Source organism: Heloderma suspectum, chromosome 1 (genome assembly GCF_057233095.1).
Source record: "Heloderma suspectum isolate Gila_16-S chromosome 1, 16-S_ref, whole genome shotgun sequence".
Taxonomy (NCBI): domain Eukaryota; kingdom Metazoa; phylum Chordata; class Lepidosauria; order Squamata; family Helodermatidae; genus Heloderma; species Heloderma suspectum.
Window position 1 is genome coordinate 45,076,144 of NC_139458.1, and position 20,848 is coordinate 45,096,991.

Sequence of the window (20,848 nt, forward strand, 5' to 3'; positions counted from 1 at the left end):
TATTTGCCTCCCCACCCTCCGTTCTTGGCTTTTTCACTAGATGGGCTTTTCAGCCCTCTAGTGAGGGTGCTTCAGAGGGGGAGGGAAGGAAGCTGCAGGAGACCCAGGATAAATCATATACTGGCCACTCCAGCCTCCTCCACTCCCCACCCACCAGAATGCCCCCCCTCCCCCCTCTCTGAGGTTGAGTTTCCAACCTCAGAAAGGCAGCCAGGATGATTCTTTCCATGTTGGCTGCAAGGGGTAGGGGGGTGGGGGTAAGATCTCTGATTCCCCCTTCCAAGGTCAGAGTGCTGTTTGTGACCTCAGAGAGGGGAATCCAACCTATCCTATGGTCCCTGGGATGCTCACCTAGGGACCATAGAATTGCTTTCTTAGTTTATTTGATTATTTCTCACATGTATATCCTACCCCTTCTCCAAGGAGGAGAGCAAGATACTGTACATGGATGGGGTGACCCCATTCTATCATCACAACCACCATGTGAGGTAAGTCAGGGTGGGGGGAGGGGAGAGGGGGGAGAAAGAGAGAGAGAGAGAGAGAGAGAGAGAGACTAACTGGCTGCATGGCTCATGCAGAGATTTAAACCCAGGTCTCTGCTATTCAGATTCACCAATCTAACCGTACACCACACTAGTTAACCAGCCTTTAAAAAAAAAAAAAAACAACTCCCAGAAGGGATAGTTACGAGGTCTAGGTGACTTTGGGAGTTGGGAGAACTCCAGAAAGTAGGGATGTATGGCCATGTCTATGCACCCTACCTCAGCCTTCCCCAACCTGGTGCCCTCCAGATGTTTTGGGCATCAGCTCCTATGCACCCCAGGCATCATGGCCAATAATCAGGAATGCTGGGAGTTGTACACCAAAACATCTGGATGGCACCAGATTTGGGAAGGCTGTCATATGTCATCAGGGAAGTAATCCACACACAGTACAATGATTTAACTACTTAATTGTGGAGAGACATACATGTGATGCACAGATCAAAAATCGCAGCAGCATAAATCCATTTACATGCCCCTCTTTGACTAATCTACTACATCTCTCCTTCTGCATAAACTACACTTCTTTTCTCAGTCTTTCTGAGAGACACAGTACTCACCTCTCTGTTTCTGCCTTTGGTAGAGATGCGGTGGGGATTAATTAGGTAATGTTTTTAAATGGCATTCTTAACTTGTTATTAAAGATCAGCAGATGCGATGGTGTCTTATTGAAGAGGGATCCCACCTATTAGTTTTTTTGTAAAGCACTTTAAGACCCTGTGGGAAGAAAGGCTTTGTGTACATATATGATGATCTTTAATTTGACTGCTTAGTTTATTTTTGTAATCAATGCTTTGTCTCTGCTTTAAAACACACACAAAACACTCACATTTACTAGTTAATCAGAGACTGGGACAATTTCAATGTACTCTGACATTGTATCAAGTAGTGGTTAACCTTTGATGCTATAGGCACATCAGACATCAAGCTAGGGGTAAATTAAACTAATAATTGTCCCACTTTAATTTCCTCTAAGAGGCAGCTTCAATGTTTAAGTGGTCACTGAATTATTGCTGCACCCTGCTGCCATCCATTAGCAACAAAACTGGGGATTTGATTTTTGGATGCTGCAATGCAGGTGGTGGTAAACCCTAAGGGAAAACAAAGCTTTAATTATAGGCACATTTAATTTTGTTTCTCTTTGTGTGCAATTATTTTTATGAGTGAAAGAGGGGAAAAGAAGGGCAGGGGAAAGTGTATGCAAACAGGCTTATTCTGAAAATGCTGCTGGGCTGCAATCCAGTTACTTTCACACAACCCCAGTGAAGTCAATGGAATTGTTCGGCAGTGCTTTCAGAATTATATTTTACTGTGCAGCACATTTCCCCAGCCTGGTGCCTTCAAGATGTGTTGGACTACAACTCCCACAATCCTCAGCCACCATGGGCCATTGGCCATCTATCCACGTTGAGTTTCCCAGAAGGGAAAAATATTTCTATCTTGCAGGCCAGAAAAAGAATTTGATTTAACTGCCAGTGCCATTAAAGATGATTGCACAGATAATGCTGCATAATTCTGATACCAGTTCCACACCCCACACCCCATTTCTGTTTCAGTAACTGATTACATCTCCAGATGTTTTGGCCTACAACTCCCATCATCCCTCACTGCTGCCTATGCTGGCTAGGGTTCATGGGAGTTGTAGTCCAAAACATCTGGATGGCTTTGAGTTGCCCATCCTTGGTCTAAGGGAACAGAAGCTTCAGCATCACTTCCAGACTTGAACCTTCTGCTCACAAGCAACTGGACCAGCTTACCAGTTTTGCCCTTGGTGGTAATTCAGCCATAGTTTCTTTTGCTATATACCCATCAAAGTAGCATTAAATAGTTTTCAGCATTCAGCAGTTGGGAGTGCAAGGATTTAAGCATATGATGTCTGTTGAGTGGGTGGTTGATGAATCCCTGTATCAGTGCACTGAGCCACCATGCTGGTTGAATGCAGCTGAGGATCAGAAATCCATCATATTTAGCTACAGGGTGTCACAGAGTTATTTCTTGCACTGCTGCACTGAGCTACACACCTGGTATACCAGCAGCAACAAAGATGGGATTGAGGCTTGTTTGGAGGGTCAGCTAGACAATTTGATGTGGTATAATGGCCTCAGCTATAAACAATAACATAACATATGGTAGCAGGATTGGCACACCTCAATTCCCAGCCTTATCTCCATGCTAGGAAAAACCTCATCTCCTAAATTTCTAAGTGTCAGGTTGCTCTTGAAGTCACAGGAGCAGGGTGGGGCTGGATGAACATGCAATCTTAGAGTTTGTTGGGATTCTCAATTATTCCTTGATTCTCATTTTGCCTCATTTGAATTCTAGGATGCGAGGATTTCTTTTTTCCCAGTCAGGAAAAATGCAAATGCATGGAGGATTTGTGCAAATGTGCAAACATGCACATGCACAAGTGTGCTTATGCATAAATGCATTTTGGGGAAGTGTGCATATTCACCCATGCATTTTCAGAAGTGTGCTGATGTGCAAATGCACATTTTTGAACACAAACACAAGTTTGGGAAACATTTCCTTAGAATTGCCTTCCTTCTTGCATTCAGGGTTGCTTACGGGACATCTTCGCATGACCTGTGAACAGGAATGAAATTCTAGAGCATCCCTAGTACAGGGACAGAAATAAAAGGTGTCAACACTAACAAAGGCTGAGGAGGGCTGAAGTAGACAGACTCCCTTCGCACGACTGACTAATGAAATGGAGAAAGCTATTTAAATCAGGGAAGCACACACATCACTCATAGATGGGAATGTAATCTTTTCCTGAATGCCACATTTTTGAAAATAGGATATCACACAGGCATCTCCATGCTGGTCTTATTTTTTGCTGCTATGCAGCGTATTCCTGCTCAAGCAGAATATCGATAATTTCTCTCTGTGTTAATACTTCTGGCTGGCTATAAATATACTGCTGTATTACAGCTCTAACTCTTCATTTGGGTTGGTTTCAGAATCAGATATCTAAACAGTCAGTCCTAGGTCAAACCTTGGAGGGTTCAAGCTGTTGTAGGCTTCCCACTACAACAAGTGATGGGGAAAGAGGCCCAGATGCAAAAGAGTATAGGGCTCTCTTACACCTTCAGAAGTTGTGTAGAAGATGGGATTGCCTCAGGTGTACATGACAAGTTACACCTGCTGAAATGCCTTCTTCTACACAACTGTTAAATGTTCAGAAGCCCTGTCCTCTTTTGCATCTGGTCACCCTAATTGGAGAGTTAGGTTTTGTCCACACAGAGCCTTTTTTTGTGGCTAGGCAGTAACTATACCATATTTTGTTGCCTGTGGTTTTGCAAGCCATGATCCACGCCAACCCCTTTTTTCTTGGTGGCCATAGTGGGATTTTACATCCACATGAGGGGGCTGCTCCATGACAGGATGTGTCCAGGTGTCATTTCCCTGTTCATATCCTTGTCCCTCCCCTTGCTCTGTACCTCTCCTGCAGTACCTTTTCTTCATTCTGGGCATCCACATTGGTGAGTGTAACTCACCTGCATACATTGCTTTTCTAAAGTTTTTTGTTTGCTTGTTTTTTAGCAGAAGTGTGGTATTTTGGAATTCCTTGATTTAGAAAAAAAGGAACACACAGCTCTCCTATGTCTGCTCACTTCTTGCTTGGTTCCCCAACAAACAAGGCTGCTAGAAAGGCACCTACTGGCAGGTAGCTGAAGGCAGACTGGGCAAATTCCCCTCTCCTTGCTTCGTAAAAAGAAAGCCTCAGTGCCCCCCTCCACTCCATCACAAAGCTGTCTCACACATTATTATTATTATTATTATTATTATTATTATTATTATTATTTGCACAGTCTGTTCTTTTGGAGTCTAAAGTACCTTTATATTTGTTTCATTTAAAAACAAAAACAACTACAAAGATAAGCAGGTGATTTCAGTAGTGCATTCCAGGAGTAAACCAGCAAAAGAAACAATTAAGTGGCTGCGAATGCCATTTTGAAGAGCTTAAAGGAGCTGCAGGACATCGCTCTACAACAGGAAATACACAGCAAACATTCAGGAAAGGAAGGACATCTCCAACACATCATCCACCTTCCCCAGTGACAACTCCTCTCACCTAGGGATATCACAGGCACCTGGGAGTGGGGTGGAGTCTGATGGACACCCACTCCACTTGGCCCCCAGATGCCACTTGCCAAGCCGCAGGGCACTTGTGGATGCGCTCACCAAAAGCAGTGCAGCCTGGGAGTGTCCTGCAGCTGCCTGGTCCACAATGTGAGCCACCATTTTTACATGAGCTGGTGGCGCCATAATTTCAACGTTTTTAATGTTGCACAAAATGCTGGCCATGCAGGGCCATCTCTGGAACATTAGAGGCATAGAGGGCCACAGCAAGTGGGGGCTGGCGGCAGCAGTGACTTGGCGAGCACCCAACGAGCAGAGGCGTGGATGAGTCCGTCCATCCCTACTCCCACCCTGCTTCCATTCCACAGTTTCCTGTAAACACTTTCAAAGAAAATGTGCATCTGCTCTGCTCTTCTCTCCTCAATGGATTTTCTGTGTAAAGCAAAAATGCAAGAGAATCGCTGGGGGAACATGAGTGGATTACAAAAGGAAGATGATCATCCATGGAACATGAGTGATAGATGGTTTCTTGCTCAGTACCTAACCAGCCTTTTGCAAATACATCAGACTACAAACATAGAGCAAGAGAGATACATAGTATCAGCATACCAAAAAAAACAAAAAACCCAGGCTAAATATAATAATAGAAAAATAAGTAACAGTTTAACAGACTGCTAACAACTGATAGTATATTTTAAAAGCTTTTAAGATAGCTAAAATAGCTCAATGGTCCATATTGTCATCTGTGGAGATAGAAGACTTCCTCTTCCCTAGAGCCAACTTAACAAAGTTAGCAGTGTGGCATGTCACACAACCATCAGTCCCTGCCAATAAAAATAACATTTTGTTCAAACAGGAGAAATGTGAGTGAATGAGCCATGGTGATTCCTCAATAAATCCTCATCTGGAAAATCCCTTAATGTCCTTTTTTGGAATATTTACTTTATTTACAAGTAGAGAATAAGTGGAGGATGAAATCTGAAAATACTTTAAATGCGTTTGGATTTCTATTAATAATTCGACTGTGAATTCTGCAGTGGACTGGCATCTTCCAAGTCATGTGGACTGTTGCAGGTGGAAAGGGGGAAAATAAAGAGATGGACACAAGTGATTGGTATCAAATTGGGTTACATTTATTGATCAATCTGCAAAGGGGAAAGACCTGGATGGGCAAATAATCTGTGCCAGCCACTAGCTAAACACTGTAATGGTTGAAAATGCTCAAAGCCTGTAGAGTGGTGTCGCAGCTCTCCATGTTCCAGGGCTACCCCTTTTGGGGAAGGTAGGCCTTCCCCTGTCGCTCCCTCCCAGGCCGCAAAACACCAGGTGGTTGAGGTGAGCCTCACAGGTAACCCTTATCCCCCGATGGGTGTCAAAACCCAGAGCAGGAGGCCTCAGGCATCACCTGTCACCAAAACAGTGCCTCTGAATGCTCACCATCCCTGTTCTCATCAGCATTGCCCATCCCTAGCAACTTACCTGGAGAAATATGACTAAAGAGACCTAACTGTCAGATAAAGCCAGATTCACCTAAGGGACACACCCACCCCACCTACTGTGTGAAGTAGGCAAAAAGACACACAGCTCTGGCCTCCAGCCTCCATCAAGGCAAAAAAGCAAAGATCAGAGGACAGAGAGACAAAGATCACCTCCACTGCTCCTCCCACCCTGCTGCCTTCAGAGGCTTCTGAGCATATGTCTTATGACTTCCATAAGATTGCACCTTAGACACTCAAAACAGAAGTCTAGATACCCAGAAACTATCTTCTAACTGAAGGGCTTCTTAGTGATGGCACCCTGGTTCTGAATTGCCTTCCCCAGAGAGGCTCTCCAGACGCCTTCTTTATGGTAACTGATGTGCCAGGTGAAGACTTCTTTATTCTCCTAGTCCATTTAGAAATGTGTGTTTTTTAGTGTTCTAAACCACTGTATGTACATTATATGTATTAGTTATCTGCTCCCCACCCCCTGCTGGAAATGTTTATGCTTCAAACTGTTACACCATAATAATGTGCTTTTAATAAATTACCATTTTATGCTGTAAGCCTCCCACAGAACAGTATTATTGGGTGGCTTTACATAAATATAACTAGCTAAGTAACTAGCATTTATTAAGGGGACAACAACCAACCATGCTGAGCTACCAGCAAGCAATCTCGCAAAGAAAGGGATCCCAAAGATCCCTAAAAGCATACTGGGTTTTCTTGATCCAGTCTTTGACATTTATTTTTATTTATAAAATTTCTACTCTACCATGGCTTCGCCTCATATCAGTATCACTGTCTTGAAAGTTACTGGGTTGGGGGGGGGGGGGACAATTACAAAGGAGCACCAGGAACAACAGATGATTTTCTCATCCCTCCACAACAAACTGCCCTGCTGAAATTCCCTCTTCTGGGATTCCCCTAGAATCAAATTCTAGGAGCCCAATCCTCCCCTGTATATATAGTCACCCTGGGAATCCCAGGGAATGTGCTTGCATATGAACTCCATTTAGGGTGGTCACTTATGAAAAGCCAAAAGATGATCAGGGGACTGGAAACAAAGCCCTATGAAGAGAGACTGAAAGAACTGGGCATGTTTAGCCTTGAGAAGAGAAGACTGAGGGGAGATAGGATAGCGCTCTTCAAGTACTTGAAAGGTTGTCACAGAGAGGAAGGCCAGGATCTCTTCTTGGTCATCCCAGAGTGCAGGACACGGAAAAATGGGCTCAAGTGACAGGAAGCCAAATTCCGGCTGAACATCAGGAGAAGCTTCCTGACTGTAAGAGCAATACGACAATGGAACCAATTACCTGGGGAGGCGGTGGGCTCTCCCACACTGGAGGCCTTCAAGACGAGGCTGGACAGCCATCTGTCAGGGATGCTCTGACTTGGATTCCTGCATTGAGCAGGGGGTTGGACTCGATGGCCTTGTAGGCCCCTTCCAACCCTACTATTCTATGATTCTATGATTCTATGAAAAGAGAGGAAAAGCATCACCAAAAAGGAGGACAAAAGAGGACTGATGTATATGTCTAGATACACATTTAGAATTAACGGCTATAATTCAAATAGACAGTACATATCATTATAGTGTGGGAATATGTGACCAGGTGACCTCTGTACATTGCTCAATCTGCTTTTCAGGTTAATGGGCCCAGGTCTTCCTTCTGATTGTTCTTTACTTTTAAACTGGACTTGGTCTGGGCAGCCCTTCAAATAGACGACACTTTCAAAATAAAGGACAGTCCTCTGGCAGCCCTTCAAATAGAGGGGTGTCCTCTGAAAAAGAGGACGCCTTGCCATCCTAACTCCATTACAGGAACTAAAGGAGGTTGTGGTGGTTGCTTTCCCTGTCCATGCCTCATCTACCTTCCTAAGTCATCCGTGGTACTGGGGCCAATCTACCTCCTCCATAACTCTATAGAGGATAAACCAGGGGTGCGCTGATAGTTTGCAATAAATACCCAGATGAAAGACAGCTTCAGCACACAGGCAGGTGATTTATCTCTCCCTGTAGACATCAGCAGCACAGTATCCATCATAAGCCACAGCTGTCCCTCTTGGTCTCTGTTTACTCTCCATGAGCATTTTTGCATGCTGTAAATTACAAGGTGGCAGCTGTGGCAAGGTAGGGCAAATGCATACACTAGGCCCAATTTAGACTGTTCAGCCTACCCATGTGATGCCTGTCTTCTTTGTCATCCCCAAAAGGATGTTCCATCCAAATGCACCACAAAACCTTCTCTAGCATTTGACGACAACACCCCACCCCCACTCCATCCTACACAAACCTAGACTTAGCCCTGTGCAACCTAAATGCTTAGAAATTCATGAGCCGCGTCATTTTGGAGGGTGCACCATCCATTTTCCCTGGGCTGCCAGCCCGCTCACATCTGCACTGTAAATCAGGAGGGAAAAGGTTTCAGAGGTTATAGATTCTTGTCATACAAAACAGATGCCTGAGCACATAAATCTCCAGACTTTCTAAAGGGCTCATAATTAAAAAATGAATCCAAATGGATTTTCCATAAATTACATTCACAAAAGAAATTAATAAAATACCTTTTTGTATTCCCCTCACCCAGTATGCAAATGGGAGACTTACATGGTAATAAATGTCCTGTGATTCCCCTCAGCTGTCTGCAAACTGTCAAGAGGAAAGTTACCAAGGAGGAATGCCCAACATGAGTTGGAATTTGTAATAATATTGTGTGTGTACACATACACACACACACACACACACTCCTATATCTCTATCTCTATCTCTCTATCAGTTTTGCTCCACATGCTACCAGCAATATGCTTACTGAATGATTTTTTTTTTTAATCACTTCTCTCTAGGCATAGCTGCTCAGGGCAAAACACTAATAAAGACTCAAATTAATCAGACCAATGGCCATAAAGGGGTGATACCACTGTGGTAAAATTTGGGGTGAGGTTGGGAAGAGAGAAGGACATTGATAAGAGCTTGATTATTAGGTGAAAGTTGCTCAAAGTCAAGATAATAAACTCAAAATGGGGAAAAATGTCTACAGGCAAATGTGAAATACTTTACAATAGATGATGCTAGGTGGCATTTTAGGTGGGCAAGAAGGAACTGCATGCAAATTCCTCCCTCAACACCCCCATCTTGACAGGGGGTGGGGATATAATTCACTGTTCTGGGCTGCCTAAATGCATCTCTGGTTCTTGCTCAATCCATTTCTCAGATTTGTGTTTTTTACAGGTGCAGAAAAGGTCAACTAAAATGATCAAGGGGCTGGACCAACTCCCCTATGAGTGAAAGTGACAACAGGTCAGATTGTTTAGCTTGGAGTTAGGGGAGACATGACAGAGGTGTACAGAATTGTGCATGTTGTGGAGAGAGTGCATAGGAGACATTTTTCTCACTCTCTCATAGTACTAGAACCCAAGATCATCCCATGAAGCTGATTGGTGGGAGATTTAGGACAGACAAAAGGAAGTACTTCTTCACACAGCACATAGTTAAACTATGGAATTCACTACCACAAGACATAGTGATGGCCATCAATTTGGATGGCTTTAAAAGGGCATTGGACAAATTCCTGGAGGAGAAGGCTATCAATGGCTACTAGTCCTGATGGCTATGTGCTACCTCCAGTACCAGAGGCAGTGAGCCTACAAACACCAGTTGCTGGGGAACATGGGTGGGAGGGTGCTGTTGTGCTCATGCCCTGCTTCTGGGTTCCTGGTTAACAGCTGGTTGGCCACTATGTGAACAGAATGCTGGACTAGATGGACCCTTTGTCTGATCCAGCATGGCTCTTCTTATGTTCCTACAGCAGAAATTCACTCTTCTGGAATTAGCAACTTATCACTGGAGAGACTAACACTACCACATTGTTGCTGAGACTTGCATGCTAGGCTTTGGCCTCCTTGTTAGTCTGTTTGCTCTTCCTTTGTGTTCTTTCCATTTTCCTCTTAAATTCTTTCTATGGCTCAGCAGTCCAAGGGAAAGTCTATTTTTAGGCTTAACCCAAGGAAAGCCTATAATTAACTATATTTAGGTAGCACTACACAACAAAACATATTAGCATTTGGTTGTCTTCACCCCATGTGGAAACTGAGCATCACTACATACTCATAATGCAACTAAGGGAAAGTAGGGAGTATGGTAATACTTTATTATGGTAAAGGGATACAGAAATTCCTTAGTTTCCTACATCATATTACTTTTATTAGGGCTGCAAACTTATAAACACTTACCTGAAAGTAAGTCCCATTGAACTCAATGGAGCTTACTTCTGAGTAAACATGTATAGGATTGCACTGTAACAAACAACACTGACCTTTCTTCTAGCTTAGATGCCATGATGCTCAGACATGCTGTTGGGTAGCCTCGATCAAGACATTATCTCAACTAAGCTGACATCATAAGATTTTGTTGACTATAAAATCATATAAAATCAGATTCATCAGAACTGTCCTGATCTTCTGGATTAGAACAAAATAGAAATAATGCTCACTGGATAAATATTAAACAAACAACATATGTATTGCCACTGCTAGCAGGTCCAACCCACTTTTGCACATTGCAAAATCAGGATTTTGTGTCAATATAATGTTTGAGGTCTTAAATTAAAATGACAGTCCATGCAGAGTTTTTAAAATAAGTTTTTCAAAGGTCTTCATACAAACTCAATATACGGGCAACAACCATAGTAAACACAGCCACCAACTCTACAGACACCAGCTGTCAAGACCCTAAAATATTCGGCATTTCCGTGAAGTAGGTGCTAAATCGTGCAAATGAAGCTTATGCCTTAAAACATACACACGTGCAAGTAAAACAAAGCAAACCCCCACTAGTAATATAGTATCTCCAGGACATGCACAGCTATAATACTTTATAAAAAAATTACAGTAACTTTAGAAAATGGCAGTATTCAATTCAAGCCAGCCACAAATTCTCTGTGATACATTTATTCCTGTGTGCTCTGCTTCTGACTAATTCGATTAAAGGTATTTCCCCCCGAGTCTCTTCAGATGTAGGCAGTATAGAACTGAACTAGAACAGGAACTGAAGCAAAGATCAGGAACAAGAAAAGTCTTGTACTCACTATGTGAAGCTGCAGGAAGTCAGTAAGGCCAGGGGCACTGTCAATGCGAACCAAGATGCCGTCTTTTACTGTTGTGCTGAACCCGACAGCAAGGCGGTCTGTTCTCGTGCTGGGTCTGTCATTTGCTGGCCAGGTGTACAGGATGAGGCCTCCACTTTTCCCAAAGATATATGTGGCACCAGCTGCAAAGCAAAACAACAGAGAAAGCCAAGGAGTTAGTTTATCCAATTGTGTAAGCGTGACAATTATAGCAGATAACACTGCATCGAAGTATGAGATTCCATTAGAGAAAGTTGATGAAGTCCAAGGCCTAGGAGGCAGTGCCACCCTGAATTAAAGATGTGAACAAAATGAATTAAGAACAAAGCAGACACTAAAGAGTTATGCACAAAAATTTCCAGACTCTAATGCATAGTAGCACAGGGTCTCTAAAAGCCTTTATACTTTGTGATTGTGACAAACAACTCAGTTAGATTTAGATGTGTTTTGCATTGAAATTCATTTCACATCCCTAGAACATACATTAAAACACATCCACATTGAGCATGGTATATTATGGTTTGTGGCTCTTGGCTGCCGAGTCTGCCATGGCCTTGCCAGGAGGGAAAGAAGACCAGAAAGTCTTTCATTCAAGAGAAGAATGTACATCTTAGTACTTGAAAGACTGTCACAGAGAGGAAGGCCAGCATCTCTTCTCGATCATCTCAGAGTGCAGGACATGGAATAATGGGCTCAAGTTACAGGAAGCCACATTCCAGCTGAACATCAGGAAAAACTTCCTGACTGTTAGAGCAATACGACAATGGAACCAATTACCTAGGGAGGTGGTGGGCTCTCCCACACTGGAGGCATTCCAGATGAAGCTGGACAGCCATGTGTCAGGGATGCTTTGACTTGGATCCCTGCACTGAGCATGGGGTTGGACTCGATGGTCTTGTAGGCCCCTTCCAATCCCACTATTCTAGGCCCCACTATGATCCAAACTAAACATCAAATCTCTGACTAGCAACCAACCCAAGAGTGAATATAGAGTTTTGAGAAGATCCTCTGCCTTTGCAATGTGGATTATTATGGCCCTTTTGGAAAACAAATAAACAAACAAAACAGATCTTCAGCACTATTAAAATGAATATTCACGCTATTTCTAGTGTCTTAGTGAATGTAAATGGGATTAGCAAGAGACCCACAAAGAGATAAGTGGTGATTCCTTTTAAGAAAGGATAAATCACAGGAGAAAGGCTTTATTGTACACATTTTATTAAAGTGTGCTTCAGGTGCCAGTTGCAAAATAAAGGCAAGTGGCAGTTGCAATAAAGACAGCTAGCAGGTTTTATCAAGCACCCACAATTTCATTAGCACTAATATAAGTTGGAGCAATATCCAAGATAGTGCCTGCAAGAAATAAAATAAAATTGGAGATTCTAGATGGTTGTTCAGCACATGCTCTGGAGAAAGAACTTCTCTTCCAATGGCTGGTATAGAAAGGGGGTAATGAATCACTCCTCTCAAGTCTTTGAAGAGGCTAGAATGTCTGGCTCATGAACAGCTCAATGTGGGATGACTTTAAGAAACCACAATGAGTGGACCGTCTGTTTCCAATTAATGCACTTGGAAAACAAGTTGTTACCAGCATTATTTTATCTGCAACCGACCCACTGCACAATATTTCCTCCCTTCTAATCTAGATGTACTTATTTTTTATTTTTTTTTCTTCTACTTTCCTTATTGCTAATGCAGTGATGCAAACAGGACGACTATCTGCCAACTCGTAAAAGAAATCATAGGAATCTGCATGACTTCAGCATTGTTGCATTGCTTGAAATGCCCCATGATATGACCTCTCTTGCCACTGATCCTATACTCACTCTTCCTGTCTATACAACACTCCCCTTCTCAAATTCATGGAGTATATTAGTGGCTATTATGCATGATGGCTAAGAAGAACCCCCAGGTTCAGAAGCAGTATGCCACTGAATGCCAGTTGCTGAGTGGGACAACAGCACCAAAGGAGAGCTGTTGTATCCATGCCCTGTTTTGGGGCTTCCCAGAGGAGGAAAGAGCATGTTGGACTAGAAGGACCTTTGACCTAATCCACCAGAGCTCTCCTTCCATTCTTATGTTCTTCACTAACCCCACAAAAAGTGACTGTCTTGTCCTTAGAACCACCAGTTACCCTGTCACTTTTTTGTACTCCCACTGCTTTCACCTATGTCTTCATAGCTCTTCTCATCTATACTCTCTCCCTGATGGTTACACATCATTATGTTCTCTTTTAAATACTTCAGATGATTCTCCAGTACTGTCCTCATACATACATTCTCCCTTTGAGAGCTGCTAACAGCAATTTTGGTAAATCTTACCCTGTCTAGTTCTGAGATTCTTCTTCAGTTCTGCTGGGGTGTCTGTAAGACTTTTGCAGTGCTTACAGCCTGCTTGTTTACCACAAGAACATCAGCCATCTCTTCGTATTAAGTAACACTATCTGTAATAATGCATTAAGACGGCTTCTCTCCATGAGTAGGTAATTCAAACAGCCCATGTTGAATGGAAGAACTCTCAATGATCTTCCCTTCTCAATAATTAGCCGGTTACTATGTTTCACATTGTACTTGCTCACAATAGAGAGCTTCAGCGATGGGGCAGTAAATAAATAAATAAATAAATAAATAAATGCAACATCACACAGTCCAAATCAGTGCATGAAACAAATTGCCTATAGTAGCACTGGTGGCTCTTGCTGGCAGTGTGGCTCACATTATTACAAAAGCAGTTCCCACATGCAGTACCTTGAATGTGTCTTTATTTTCTGGTCTGCAATGCTTGTCCTACAACTGAAGCCAAAAATGGCAGCCCCTGTGTCTTGCATCTCTCCCCATACTATTTAGGCAACTTATTCATGTCATGACATAACTGCATCATGTGTTCTCCCATATACACAGCAGCAGCAGTAAAGAAACACAGGAAAGTTAAATGGGTCAGTCTGTTTAAATGTCATGGGGAGATGGATTTTTTTCATGAGGCTGTCATTTTCAGCAGTAGTCCTGTGTTCTAGTTCTACCCTAAGAACACTTATTAGTAGGAAATGAATCACTTTTGAATGTTGCTAACTTGCTAATGCGATATGTTAAGTGGAAGGAAGCCATTTTAAAATGAAAGATGTAACCTGGCCAACACAGTTGTTGTTTATTCGTTCAGTCGCTTCCGACTCTTCATGACTTCATGGACCAGCCCACGCCAGAGCTTCCTGTCAGCCGTCGCCACCCCCAGCTCCCCCAAGGTCAAGTCCGTCACCTCCAGAATATCATCCATCCACCTTGCCCTTGGTTGGCCCCTCTTCCTTTTGCCTTCCACTTTCCCTAGCATCAGCATCTTCTCCAGGGTATCCTGTCTTCTCATGATGTGGCCAAAGTACTTCAGTTTTGCCTTTAATATCCTTCCATCAAGTGAGCAGTCTGCCTTTATTTCCTGGAGTATGGACTGGTTTGATCTTCTTGCAGTCCAAGGCACTCTCAGGATTTTCCTCCAGCACCACAGTTCAAAAGCATCTATCTTCCTTCGCTCAGCCTTCCTTATGGTCCAGCTCTCACAGCCATAGGTTACTGCGGGGAATACCATTGCTTTAACTATGCGGACCTTTGTTGTCAGTGTGATGTCTCTGCTCTTCACTATTTTATCAAGATTTGTCATTGCTGTCCTCCCAAGAAGTAAACGTCTTCTGATTTCCTGGCTGCAGTCAGCATCTGCAGTAATCTTTGCGCCTAGAAAAGTCTGTCACTGCCTCCATGTTTTCTCCCTCTATTTGCCAGTTATCAATCAAGCTGGTTGCCATAATCTTGGTTTTTTTGAGGTTTAACTGCAACCCAGCTTTTGCACTTTCTTCTTTCACTTTCATCATGAGGTTCCTCAGCTCCTCCTCACTTTCAGCTATCAAAGTGGTATCATCTGCATATCGGAGATTGTTAATGTTTCTTCCAGCGATTTTAACTCCAGCCTTGGCTTCATCAAGCCCAGCACGTCACATGATGTGTTCTGCGTACAGGTTGAATAGGTAGGGTGAGAGTATACAACCCTGCCGTACTCCTTTCCCAATCTTAAACCAGTCCGTTGATCCGTGGCCTGTTCTTACCATTGCTACTTGGTCGTTATACAGATTCCTCAGGAGGCAGACAAGATGACTTGGTATCCCCATACCACCAAGAACTTGCCACAATTTGTGATGATACACACAGTCAAAGGCTTTAGAATAGTCCATAAAACAGAAATAGATGTTTTTCTGAAACTCCCTGGCTTTCTCCATTATCCAGCAGATATTGGCAATTTGGTCTCTAGTTCCTCTGCCTTTTCTAAACCCAGCTTGTACATCTGGCAATTCTCATTCCATGAACTGCTGGAGTCTACCTTGCAAGATCTTGAGCATTCCCTTACTAGCATGTGAAATAAGTGCCACTGTTCGATAGTTTGAACATTCTTTGGTGCTTCCCTTTTTTGGTATGGGGATATAAGTTGATCTTTTCCAATCTGTTGGCCATTCTTGTGTTTTCCAAATTTGCTGGCATATGGCATGCATCACCTTGACAGCATCATCTTGCAAGATTTTAAACAGTTCAGCTGGGATACCGTCATCTCCTGCTGCCTTGTTATTAGCAATGCTTCTTAAGGCCCATTCAACCTCATTCTTCAGGATGTCTGGCTCTAGCTCACTGACCACACCGTCAAATCTATCCCCGATATTATTATCCTTCCTATACAGATCTTCCATATATTCTTGCCACCTTTTATTGCTCTCTTCTGCTTCTGTTAGGTCCTTGCCATCTTTGTTTTTTATCATACCCATTTTTGCCTGGAATTTACCTCCAATGTTTCTAATTTTCTGGAAGAGGTCTCTTGTCCTTCCTATTCTATTATCTTCTGCCGCTTCCGTGCATTGCTTGTTTAAAAATAATTCCTTATCTCTTCTGGCTAACCTCTGGAATTTTGCATTTAATTGGGCATATCTCCCCCTATCACTGTTGCCTTTTGCTTTCCTTCTTTCTTGGGCTGCTTCCAGTGTCTCAGCAGACAGCCATCTTGCCTTCTTGGTTTTCTTTTTCTTGGGACGTTTTTTGTTGCTGTCTCCTGAACAATGTTGCGAACTGTCCATAGTTCTTCCGGGACCCTATTAACTAAATCTAGTCCCTTAAATCTATTCTTCACTTCCACTGCATATTCATTAGGAATATTAGTGAGCTCATATCTAACTGATCTGTGGGTCTTCCCTATTCTCTTTAATCTGATTCTAAATTGTGCAATAAGAAGTTCGTGATCTGAACTACAATCAGCTCCAGGTCTTGTTTTTACCAACTGCATAGATGTCCGCCACCTTTGGCTACAAAGGATGTAGTCAATCTGATTTCGGTGTCGACGGTCTGGTGAAGTCCATGTATGAAGTTGTCTCTTAGGTTGTTGGAAGAGAGTGTTTGTTATGCACAGTGAGTTGTCTTGGCAAAATTCTATCAGCCTATGTCCTGCTTCATTTTGTTCTCCCAGACCATGCTTGCCTGTAATTCCAGGTGTCGTTTGACTACTCACCTTAGCATTCCAGTCTCCTATAATGAAAATAACATCTTTTTTTGGCATACTATCCAGTAGGTGCTGCAGATCCTCATAGAACTGATCTACTTCTGCTTTTTCAGCATCTATGGTTGGGGCGTATATTTGGATCATTGTGATGTTAAATGGCTTACCCTGAATTCGAATTGAGATCATTTAAGCTTTACTTTTGCAAATGGCCCTCTTTCTACTCATTAAAGGGTTTGTGAGCACAGACCTCTGAAAAACACTCGCACAGCTTCCCAAGAGCCACTTGATTGCACACAGTGCATGTCAGAGTCCCTATGAGTGCCAATCAAACTCAGTTATAATGATTGGCCTGTCACGGCACTTAAGTACCTAGCAAGATGGAGTCTGACATGAAGATATACACAGCTTTGTAAATCTGTGAAAACATTCAAAAGGTATCACTTACGATAGAATAGGACACCTACTGGGCTATGTCCTGAAAGGCAGTTTAGAATGTTAAAATATTAATAATAAATATATTTAATAAGTCTTCATTCTAGAGACATTTCACAATTCTGAATGTATCCAAAAATATATATTGTCACTCTGTGTTGCATCTCATAAGCTACAGAAACTTAACCACAGCAGCCCCAGAATGATGGAGATCGTACAGGAAACTTTGCATTTTTAGTTGGGGAAGGAAGACATATAGTTCATTCATACAACACTTTGGGATAATATCATGTGCTTTAAGTTATTCATTTTAAGTGCATTGTTAAACTATGGAAATTGCTACCACAGGATGCAGTGATAGCCTCCAACTTGGAGAACATTAAAAGGGGTTCAGACAAATTTGTGGAGAATAAGGCCACTAGTCATAATGGTATTAACTCCAATAGAGGCAGGATGTTTCTGTAGACCTGTTGCAGGAGAAAACAAGCAGGAGGGTGCTATTGAACTCCTGTCCAGCTTGTGGCTTTTGGTCTGATCCATCATGGCTCTTTTTATGTTCTTAGAGATGGGAAGCTGAAAGTAGTGATGTCCATTGTGGGGAAATCTGGCCCCTTTGAGGCTTGACAGATTTCTCCAGAGCCCCCAGAAGCGGAGCTGTGGGCTTTTCCCCAGAAACTGGGAAATTTCCGGATTTTTTTCTCTAAAATTGGCAAGTTATGCAATTACAGCTGCAATTTGCATAACTTCCAGATTTGAGACGAGGAAAATGGAAATCTGTGAGCTGGCCTGACTCACACGGATTGAGTAGGGCCAGCTCGTGGGTTGGCAAGTCAAGGCCCGGGGGGCTGAGCTGCGGAATGCTCAGTGGACTTCACACACCCCCCCCGACAGATTCTTCCCTAGCTGAGGGTGAGTTATATGCCAAAGGCCACTTGTTGCAGCTGAGCAGACATTTGACCCTGATGTATACTGCTGAGCAGGCAGTCTCCAAGGTTCCAGTCCAACCCCTGCAGCCCCACCATACAGCCACCCTTTTTCTGATGGATGTCCGGACCACATGCTGTACAGTCCACATCCTACAGGGTGCATCTGAAAGGGTACCAAGAAGTCATTCTTATGTGTAGAGAATAGGATGGGAAGAACATTAGTTTCAGTGTGGCTCTGCCCTGAACCAACTCTATACCATGCTTGCAGTGCAATCCTAAGCATTACTCAGAAGTAAGTCCCATGGTGTTCAATGGGGCTTACTCCCTAGTAAATGTATTTAGGATTGTAGCTGTAGACTGCAATCCTGCTCACCCTTACATGGGAGTAAATCCCACTGAACACAGTGGGATTCACTTTTGAGTAAACATGCATAGGATTGCATCATTCAAATATTAGATAATCCAGACTGGCTAAGACCAAAAGTTATCAGATGTTAGAAATCATGTGCACTAGCATTTGAAGCAACTGCTTGTACCATTCATATATCATAATGGACAAAGTGAGTTTGCACTGATATGTTTGGGTGAAGAGGAGTAGACTCTAAAGGCAAACCCCATATATATATATATATATATATATATATATATATACACACACACACACACACACACAAATATATATAAAGTATCCACTCTATAAACTCTAGCAATAAAATCAGCTAATGCTGGTGCCATTTAAATTAATACAGATAAATCTCTGACAGCAGTCATGAACCCCTTTGTGACAAGTAAAGCTCCTGTTCATTCTGTTAATCCTGTGTAGTCTGAGAATATAAATCAAATGATAATGCAATTTCTACCTGAAATAACATGCAGGAGACCCAGGGCATGCTACTTTCTCCCAATTCATTAACATGCCCTTGTTCTTTTGCCTGTAATCTCTAGTAAATATAGATCATGGCCTTATGTTTTTATCCCTGTTCTCTATAAAGACTGGGAGCTTATTAAGCAACTGCTTAACAAAGAGAGAAATTGACCTCCACAAAAGCCTCTTTCAGAAAGTAGAGACCAAGAAATGCCAGATCTACTAGCCTATTCTTTCCCATCATTTTAAAGTTCCTATTTCATGGATACCCACCGTTCCATTACAGACCTTCTGCTGAGCAAAGTAGTTCAGGATGCTCAGAATGCTGGTGCTCAGATCCTATTATGTTTATTAATCATCATAACCATGTAAATTTTTCCCCCATGCTAAGCAAGAAGCTATCAGTTCAACTAATAGGAAATTTGCTAGCAGGGCACATTTGGTTTTCTTACTTGGCAGGATTTGCAAGTTACCAAGCTGCTGAGATTGTCTAGCTCTTAGTAACCAGCCTGCTGTAAGGATGGGAACAGTAATACATCACAAACAATTAAAGTGCAGTTAGCTGAATGCAGCAGGACCTGGTTCAGTTCAGGAAAGAGACCTTGGCAAGGAGTGCATTGAAGAACTCTGTAAAGTGGCAATTAAACAAGCAAGACAGAAGCGCTTACCTGGGGGTTTAATGATTTCACAAAATTGCATTAAAATAAGATGAAAGGTCTGACAGACTCACAAAGGTGAAGAAACACACACACACAACAGGCACTTATCTCTGGGTATCAAGGCTCTGTGGTTCAAGCAATCTTCTATCAGTAGGAAGGTGTTAACAAGGGAACAAAATGGGAGAATGCTGAGAAAGTATAGCCTGAATATCAGGGAGAAAAAGGACCTAATGGTGAGCTCTCTTAGGCAGTGCAGCTTTGCTTAGAGAGAGGTGCAGAGATCATGAAATTCTTTCAATTGTATATAATGAATCACTGGGGAGGGTGGAATGTTCAGCATACAAATGATGCTACATCGTCTCATTGGAATGAGGAGGACACAAGTTCAGATGTGCATGTGAGCTGAAAGAGTTTGGAATAGTTGCTGTGTTCGTTTCTGAATATCTGGGTATGCTTACATCCACTACAGCTCTCACTACATCACTAGTGATGCAGGGGCTCAATTCTGCCTGGAAAACACACACTTTGACCTGGAGCCCTTATCCAAGATGGGGTTTCTGTCATCTCAATGCCTGCACACTCACATATATTGCTTCAATGAAATGTAGATCACCTGCGAGTTTGCACATTGAACTTTGATGAAAAGGAAGACTTGGGATACATAATTCCCCCAGGCCCCAAATGTATCCTTTTAATTCTTGTGACTGTGGCAGTTACCATGTTTCTGCTCTCTGCTGCTCCACCAGCACCATTTTCTTTCCTACACTCCATGATCCCAGTCAATCAGGGACTACTTTGTGGTGGCATAACCATTTTGGGATCTCTCAGTGGCACTCTGTGCAAACCTCAGCCAGCCCTTCAGTTTTTCTCTCCTTTACTCTGCCTCTGTATATAATAGGTTTGCTAACAGGTCCTCATTGGAGCTGGAGAAAGCTTCCAAAGGGTTTGAATGAATATGTGGTGTTACCATCAGATACTATATGCTGGTTCATTTGATTGCTCTCCTAATGGGGGATTCTTTCAGGGAGGAAACAAGGATCTGCCTTCCCTCATTCATCACAAAGAAAAGTGTCTATTTATGTTTTTCCTCAAAGGAACTTTGCCTTGCCTCAGAATGAAGAAAAAACAAAATGAGAGCCCTGTGCAAATGCAAAGCTTCTAGGGCAAAAGTCTAATCCTTGGAAAGTGATGCTTCCCCACTTAAAAGAATTCTCATA

At 42.6% G+C, this 20,848-nt stretch overlaps 1 protein-coding gene across 1 annotated transcript in view; it reads right to left on the bottom strand.

Moving 5' to 3' along the window:
- NRXN3 (neurexin 3) overlaps nt 1-20,848 on the bottom strand; it is a 1,900,058-nt gene that overhangs the window by 522,575 nt on the left and 1,356,635 nt on the right. The window contains exon 14 of the mRNA XM_084841335.1: nt 11,191-11,372. Coding sequence (XP_084697461.1) covers nt 11,191-11,372 — 182 coding nt within the window. The remainder of the gene's footprint in view (nt 1-11,190; nt 11,373-20,848) is intronic.